This window comes from Andrena cerasifolii, chromosome 14, assembly GCF_050908995.1.
Source record: "Andrena cerasifolii isolate SP2316 chromosome 14, iyAndCera1_principal, whole genome shotgun sequence".
Classification (NCBI taxonomy): domain Eukaryota; kingdom Metazoa; phylum Arthropoda; class Insecta; order Hymenoptera; family Andrenidae; genus Andrena; species Andrena cerasifolii.
The window spans coordinates 11312366-11321178 of NC_135131.1; the positions used below are offsets into that span (position 1 = coordinate 11312366).

Consider the following 8813-nt stretch of genomic DNA (forward strand, 5'->3'; position numbering starts at 1 on the left):
TACTTCGTCAATGTAGTCAGCTTACTTGGAGCACTGTAAGATCTACATACGAGATGCTCGCGAACTCGCATCAGATGCACGTGTAGCTGCTTTAAGAATCGACGCTCGATACGGTGGTAAGACAGAAATTGCTCTAGTACGAAAATCGCTGCAATTCGGAGAAAACAAAGCGAAAGTTGACCATTGCATCCAGCCAGGAAGTGGATCTTATTCGTTAGTATACACTCTGCACGTACGCTATATGCATAGGAGGTTGAAGCGTGCAGGCGTACCGTTCAATAGAATCTAGTAATTCAAGTATTCCCGAACCTCTTTCGTCTACGAATTTCGCTATTGCTTGGTATACCTGCACATACATAAATATGAAACGATAACGTCCAACGCGACAAAACGATACACGATCAGCGAACGATCATTTAGCCTCTTCGATTACGAGTGAAAGATTGCCTAAGAATCATACTAAAAATATACACACGAATGCAATTAATGCCTCTACGGCAATGCTTCGCACGCCAACTACATACATATACGTTAACGAATATGGCAAGAAGTTGAAGCTTCCTCGTTGAAAATATATCTCTTTTTTAGTCTGTAATGGGCAAGAAGTCGAGGAGCGCGCGACGATTCAGTTTGATCGAGTCGAGACACTCCCTTCCCTTTCTATCTACCGCGAATTCTTTCGACTTGCGGTCCATTAACGACGACGAGTTCGCCGTTAGAAAATAGTATCGGTGGCATCTTTCTCGCGTATTGCGGGCAAATTGTACTCTAAATAACAATACGTGCAGCGAACGCTTTCCTTTCTTTGATATTGCAATGGGGCAAGTACAACGACACATGGCACATGGCTCCGTGAAGGAAAAAACAGCTTGGCATCGCTAACGCGTTGACTGTTGAAAATTCTGCGCGTTCAAACGAATATACAGATAGTTGGATACTGTTAAAAAAAACGGAGACACTTTTCTTAATTCTTATGTGTTCGTTACGATAGTGAACGCGTTAGCTGCCTATCACATGGAAAATTCGCGCGATTTTCCAGCTGTTGGAGATCCCCGAAATCTACGTGAATTTTATTAAATACTTAAAATCCGAATCCCCGTTAAACGGTCAATCAGTCGATCCCTTAAATTAATATAGTATATCTTAAAAGAACGGAAGAGTCGCAGGGGAGAAAGTATTCGATCGGATCCCGTTGTGGATATCGCGTTTGCATTCTGGACTAGCTAATTAGCAACGTTGAAGGAAATTACGCATTCGCGTGGCGACTCCGATTTCCCCGTTAAAAATAATTATACAAACTCATACAAACCATCCCCCCTTGATGACAATCTCGGTTTGAAGTAGCCTCTGGTGGTTATCGGTTCAGCAGTAGGACTCTCCAGTAAATTCGCTGGCTCTAATCTTTGGTAAAGTAACTTGCGATCATCTACGTTCACTCTGGTCTTAAGTGGCGGTGAGCGTTTCCAGGATATCCTCCGGGCTCTTGTTCAGCTTACGGAAGTTCTGCCAGTGTTCCTTGGGCACGGTCCACTTGAGGAACACCTCGAGATTCTTGGTCAAGCTCTCCAGCTCTGTGAGGCCGTCGCTGGGGACAGGATCCTTGCCAGCGGACATGAGTGAATCGTGGAGGACCTCGTCGATCAGTCGTTTCCCAAAGCCGAGCTCGTCCAGCCGCTCCTGCTTGCTGATCCTCTTCAACAGCACGGCGAGCAACAGCCTCATCCTCTCGACGGTCATCACTTTGTACTTGGAGGGAGACGGCAAGGGCTTTTCCGAGACAGCGACTTCGTTGGCGGCGCTATCCGAATTGCTGGAACCATCGGCGCTGCTCGGTCTGAGCTCCGGATGGCAAGTCTTCTCGTGGCACTCGAGGTCGTTCTTGATCCTGAAGAAGCTCTTGCATTTCTTGCAATCGTACGGCTCGTTCCTGCCGTGGATACATTTCATGTGTTTCTTCCAGTGGGGCAGCTGAGTGAAGCCAGCGTTGCATTCCGCGCATTTGAACGGTCTCTCGCCGGTGTGCCTTCTGGTGTGGAGCTTGAGTGCCGTGGAGTGGGCGAACGCCTGCCAGCAGACCAGACACCTGAACGGCCTCTGGCCGGAGTGCGTGCGCTGGTGCACGGTCAGCTGTGACTTCTGCGCGAACCTCTGGCCGCACGTGGCGCATCCGTGTGGTCGATCGCGCGCGTGCGTCCTCATGTGCTGCGGCAGGTGACCCTTGAACGTTTTATTACAGATCACGCAGAGGAACGACTTGACGTCCCGGTGGAGGCACTCGAGGTGCTTCTTGAGCGCGTCCCGGCGTACGAACGCGCGCCCGCAGATCTCGCACTTGTGATCCTTCTGGCCGTTGTGACGTTTCACGTGCAGCGCTAGGTTCGCCGCGCAGGTGAACGTGCCCGAGCACAGAGCGCAACGGTAGGGCTTGACTTGGCTGTGAGTGCGCCGATGCTGCACCAGCTGGCCACCCCTGGCGAAGCTCTTGTCGCACTCCGGGCACTTGTACGGTTTGAAGCCCGTGTGCGTCCTCACGTGCAGCTTCAGCCTCTCCTTCAGCGGGAACTCCTTGCCGCACTCGTCGCACTTGAACACCGGTCCCGCTCCGTGCACGATCTTATAGTGGTTTCGTAGGCCGCCGCTGCCTTTGAACCGCGCTTCGCATACCACGCAGCAGTACTTTTTCTGCTGGCTGTCGTTGCTGTTCGCCGACAACCCTTCGAGATCACAGCTGTCCTCCTTGTCCACGGTCTCGTCCTTCTTCGAGGCGTCGTCGCTCCTCGGCGAGCCGGAGCGAACCCCCCCTTGGACCTTGGGCCCGGATCGCAGCAGCACGTTATTGTTCTCGCTCTCGAAGAGATAGTTGGCCTCGATGATCGCGCCGACGTTCAAGCTCGCCTCGTTCACTGGATCCTCGAGCTTCGGCTTCTTCCCTGGATCGGACTCGTCGCCGTCCATCGATTCATCCTCGCTAGTTCCCTGGGAAGAGATCGCTGGGTCAAACATCGCGTCATCGCCGCTCGAGCAATCGTCCTCGTACGACCCGTTCAAGCTTCTCGGGCTGGCGTTGCGTTCCTGCGCTGCGTCCAATGTCGTACTGGGATCCAGAGGCTCCCGACGAAACACATAGATCTCGTCGTTCAAGTCTTTGCTCTTGTCAAGGTCCAGGTACGTGTCCTCCTCGTTGTATCCCGAGAACGCATCCTTCAGACCTTTCCCAAAAACGCTCCCTTCGATCGTTCGTCGTTTGCTGGGCTCCTCACCGGCGTCGGCGTCTGCCCCTTTTCCGGCTTCCTTCACACCCATCGAGTTCTTCTTCAGCAACGATTTCGCGCGAGCCACGCTCTTCCCAACGACGCATTTCAGTTTCCTTTTAATCGCCCCCCCTTCGAACAACATACCGTCGATTCTCTCGCTTCTACACCCGTCCGTCTTCTTCCGCGACTGTTTTCTGCCCTGCCTCTCCTGACGCGCCTGTCGCTCGATCTTCCCGCAGAAGGCCAAGTTCCGCAGCTGGAACTGTTCCTCCTCTGTGGTGAAGCTTCTGAGGACCTTGAGTGCGTCCGTGCCGCCGGCGTCGTCCACGTCCGCGTCCACGTCCACGTCCACGTTCTTGAAGATCCCGTTCTCCCTCATCCGCGACTGCTTGACGGGCAACAGCTCCGTCAGCTGCACCTCCTCCTGCGGCTGCTCGCTTCCGGGCGGCTGATTCAAAACGGTCTGCTGCATGTCGAGCGTGGCCATTTGCCTTCGGTTCCTACTTCAGTCTCGAGAGATTTCGACGCCCAGCGCCATTAATCGTGAGTCGCGTGTGATCGTTGGGTCGAACGCTCCACTCGCTCAATCGATTTGGTACTTTGATATTTCGGATGTGTATTACGCAGACGCTTTAGATATTCCAGACATCGGTGGCTGCGGCGAATTTCGACTGAAAGGAATCGGTAACTGCGACGAGGAAGAGAATGAACCGCGAGGACGCGTACGCGAGAGTTTGTAGAGCGACTGCAGTCGGTTATCGGGCTCTTATCTTTCCGATAGTCTCCTTCCCTCTCTTCTTCTCACTCAGCCATCTCTTCCTCTCCTTTGATACGATTCCACGGTTCCATGGTTCCAAGACACGACTGCTCGAGAGAACTTGGAGAATCCTAATTCACTATAGATTCTATTTTCCAGTCTTCTTGCAGGCCCTTCGGCGTGACCTGAATTTACTCTTCATTGAGGGTGGGATCGAGGGTAGAAGAATCGACGAAACGAGCGGTCGAACGATCTAACCCCCTTAACGTTCCTATCGCACGCTTCTCCCGATCGTCGCGTTTATCCTTTCACAAAAGGAGACCGTAGGAATTTCTTCCTTCATTTCGACTGGAAGGACCGTAATCCGCAATCAGTATTCGTTACAGCTTCCCACCCGCCTCGTTCCTGCACATTGCCCGTGTGTTCCCGAGGCAACGAGTCTCGCCAGTAGAAACCTCAACGAATGGTCAAACGAGCCGCCGCGAAAGGTCCAAGGACGCGAGCACCACGCGTTCATTCCACCTTCTCCTCCCTTCCCGAGCGTGCCCGCTTTCCGCAAGCTTCTATACCCTTATGTCGACCACCGTTCACCAACGACGAGTCCCCGTTTCGCGTGCAGGCTTCACGGAAATGCGCGGCCAGTTGGTGCGCGCATTGGAATCACCGCGACAGGTTATAAGGATACCGGAAGTTGAGGAGAAGCGTCGACTCGGCCAAGTCCACGGACGCGGAGCCGAGGAAAGCTCGAGGCCCGTGGAGTCGTCCCGACCCCTCGTCGCGACGATACGATCGAGCCGCGCGTGTAACGAGCTAGAGGAGGGTCGTCGACGGGACGATGGACGTCGATACGATTAGGGGGGACACGACAGTCTTAATGTCAGCCGGTGTTCCGTCGACGATCGACTGGTGACTGCGAGAAGCTTCCTCTTTCTCTTGCCAGCGACGACGGGCTGCGTCCGTCGACGGCGATTGCGCGCCCTTTTCCACGCAAGCGCAATTCGCGGTCGATATCGGTCTGATTCTACCCTACCCGCGCCCCTGCCGCCCCTCACGCTCCTTCTATACCCCTTTCGTTCTTCCAACCCTCCTGCGTGACACGTCCCCGTTTCTGCGACCTCTCTCACCTTCTTCCCCTGCGACTCTATCGCTCGATCCTCATCACCCCAGCTTTCCTAATAGCCCCTTGATATAACTCGCGATCCAGAAAGAGTGCCCTGTTTCCTCGGAAATTTTGCAGGCGCGAGTACCTCCGTCGCGTGGGAACGGGAGTTTAGTTGTCGCTTATCACTAGCAACATTGCGCCGGTAATTGCATACGATACGCTTTCGCCCTCGTGGACGAAATAAGAAGACCTCGGTACCTACCTGCCGAAGAATACGCGTGACGATCGTCCAACTGGAGCGATATAGAGACGCTGACGCGGCCCTGCAACGCATCGATGTTACCGGACGAGTCGATAACGCTGCCTCGCGTTCCTCGGTGTTCACCTTGAAATCCGGTCACAGGCCCGTCGAGCTTTCTCGGAATGTTCCAGTTACGCGTTCCGTTTCCGATCAGCTGCTCTTAACTTTTGTCTTCTCTGAGGCTTTTGAATTAGCGTAATCAGTAAGCTTTGGTTACGCATGTACGATGGGACTTGTTTAAAGCTATGATTCCAGTTAAGTTAAGGTAACTCTTTGGTCGGGCAATTGCTTTGGTGACTTCGACGCTTTTAATCGTCGCCCAGCTACGATCTTCACGGAGGACTTGGAGGTCACAATGGGCCCGAGCGCGCGCCGCGCGATTTGTGATTCAATTTCATCGACGTTATCGCGCCGCTTCTATATTTACACGCTTCGACGTTTCCAGTTCATCGTATAATCTCTCTTTCTCTCTCCGGCCCCCTTATCTCAGCCACGTCATAATTTCCTCTTTAAGGAGTCTCTTTCCTTCCTGACTAGAGTGCGCGTGGCCCCGTGGAACGACTTCTGTGCACGAGGCACACGTTTTACATACTTGCACGGTAGAGCCGCTGTAATTTATATATATATAATCTTGCCCCTCGATTAAATTAAGCTGTGTTAGTAGCCTTCGCCCATCCGCGTAACGCTCTCTTGATTAGTGAAAAGCGAAGAACCCACCACCATCTGGAAAGAAACGAGAGAAGTACCGAAGGCATTTCTTTGCTGTTTTTAACCTACCCTCTTCGACCTCTTTTGTTACTTACAACTACTTAGATTGGACTAGCAAGTCGGGGATTTTTAACCCCTGAAACTGTACACTCTGGGATACGTGATGCACAGTTGAAGCGGTTAAGCGATAAGACAATACATGCGAGGCATCACCCGCGACACTTATCGTCGTTCCTATTATTATATCGATAGAAGTATTCGATAATCGCGCCTCGGGAGGGATCCCCGTTGGCCACGATATCGACTGAACGGAAACATTTACCATCTCCCGTCGATTAATTAACCGATCCCCGTAGTCGTTATTAACCCGTAATAGGTAACTTGTACTTTAGGAACGTCAGCCGGCCTGTTTCCAGGCGCTCGTATTTTACGAGTCAGCGCAGGCATTGATCGTTCCCTGAACATTTGCATCGCGCGCGATTGAAAGCTCGTACGCATTACGTGACCCGATCTTTAACCGCCTCGATCAATTTCTGTCCTACCGGGGCACGGGAGGGCTGAACGTCGATATTTCGCCGTCAAAGAATAGTTTGCGTCATACTAAATCAGGTGGATCTTCGCTCTATAAAATACAACATTAATCTGACACGTGAGAGATTCCTCTGCGCGAGTCTTCGTGTTTTAAGAATATCCACTTTGCAAATACGTCGCATTCTCTGCACGACTATTTTATCATTACGAAATTAAAACATCTCCGACGTATATACACCGACGCACGGCTACCCGTCTGCCCGTCTGCTCGCCTGCTCGCCTGCTCGCCTGCCTGCCTGCACGCGAGTATTCCCTCGCGTGTCACGCATACACGCGCGTACACGCTCGCTATAGACCTCGTGCTCCCGTTTCACGTCGCGACGTGACACACGTTTGTGCGCATTGAACTTCCCAGTCTCGAAAGAGAGTAGAGACGGCTCGGTACGTGTCGCGAGATACCGTCGGCTCGACCCATTCTGAATTTCCCGCCATTCCGAGGCCCCTAGGACGACCGGCTGACCGTACGTGCCCGTAGCTTCGCGCACCGCGTCGCGACAATGGGATTTTTACTCACCGAGCTGGAGATGGCACGGAATTTCGGCTGTCACGACGAGCAAGAGGCTTCCCTGCGAGGCGTCCGCTCAACCCTACCCTCGTATCGCCATCTTCGAACCCACGTTCAGCTCCGTCGATGAAATTGATGGGACCGAGTAGAGGGGCAAAATGAAATGTCGTACTACGTTTTACCGACAGATGGCAGGCGATAAGGCAGGCAGGGAGACGCACGTGTAATGTATTAATTTTTTTTGAAAATTTAACTTCAATGTTGTTTCTGTTGATTCAGAAAGTTTGACGGGTCTTTGCAATGACAATTGGCGCGTTAAACAGACACGAGGCAGTTAAACTTTATCCCTTTCGTTTCTAAGTTCACGCGTTTTCCTATCTGCAAATTCTGTAGCGGTTTATGCCTTTTTTTGGAAAGCTTTATTCCAGATTGTTTGATGTAAATTTTGATGGGTTGATATTTGATTTTTTTAAACAAGTTTGCGGAGTCCACGGTCGATATGGTAGGTCTTCCTGGACGTCTTGTACGCCCTAATTTTGCGACGCATGGTATCGTGCGATGAAACACGATTATAAATTAGGTATTTATAAGATTGCAAGCTGTTTGTTAAGTAAAGGTATGCTTATACTTTCTGTGTTATCAATTCGTACTAGCACATAGAAGGATTCTATACCTCGTCTGTGGTACTGGCCAACTAAGAGATTTTAATGCCGAAAAAATAAACTGCGAATACATGCCATTCCCTATTGAATGTCAGTGATTTCAATGCTGTGGGAATGATGGCTTCCATAAAACGATTAAGAATCACCGAAGTAAAATGTATTGAAACGCCTATACCTTATTAAGAGGTAACCTTGGGAGGGACATTACGTAAAATAAGGAAAAGGGTTTAGATACATCTGCTTTCGCACGTGTACATTTATTTATCTTCTTATCTAAATACGATAATTTAATATTTCAAATACAAGACATCACCTTCGTACAAATCATATAAGTCAAAGCTTTCGCCGATCCTCTGAAGATGGATCTGGGATGCACCGTACCGTTCCCCCTTGAAAGTTTAAAAAACTCGTCGCGTTTAGAATTCCGTAGATTTTTCAACCAGGAACAGTATTACGATTAATCTCGTACAATTCACAACCCAACGTTCAAAGTATTTTTTCCCACCCGGCCAAACGTACATACATATGTACCAGCAGAATCGAAAACAACAGTTGCTGTTCGCGATAAAACCCAACGATCGCGACGCTTCCACAGAAAAAGCATCGATAATCGTTATCTATTCGAAGTCTGGTTTTATTATTCGCGTTAACGAGACCGGCGAAACAAAAAATTCCAGCGCCCCGTTGGCGAATCTATCGACGGTATTAATCTAATCGGGCCTTTAGCCGTAAACAGGTTTCCCTCGAGAACTGATCGAACGCGAGGGGCGTCCGAAACGCGAGGCGGCACCGTGTTATCCGAGGCGAGTCGAGTCGAGTCGACGCGAGTCGAACGGCGACGGAAACGCCCGAAGGCGGATCCGAGGCACGACGGAGGTTGAGTGCAGACGCGAGCGGCAGTGCGAATGGTACGGACAGTGCGAACGTGTGTAA

At 51.1% G+C, this 8813-nt stretch overlaps 1 protein-coding gene across 1 annotated transcript; it reads right to left on the reverse strand.

Annotated features, from left to right (window-relative positions):
• Positions 1–794: 794 nt before the first annotated feature.
• LOC143376448 (uncharacterized) lies at positions 795–8670 on the reverse strand. Its single transcript, XM_076826781.1, has 2 exons — positions 7228–8670; positions 795–6137 (listed from the first exon to the last, which is right to left on the reverse strand). Exon 2 carries the CDS (start codon positions 3739–3741, stop codon positions 1444–1446), a length of 2298 nt encoding a protein of 765 aa, XP_076682896.1. The 5' UTR covers positions 3742–6137; positions 7228–8670; the 3' UTR covers positions 795–1443.
• Between the last annotated feature and the right edge of the window lie 143 nt (positions 8671–8813).

What these genes read in the sequence shown, in the direction of transcription:
- LOC143376448 (XM_076826781.1), bottom strand. Translation starts at nt 3,741, where the DNA reads ATGGCCACGCTCGACATGCAGCAGACCGTTTTGAATCAGCCGCCCGGA.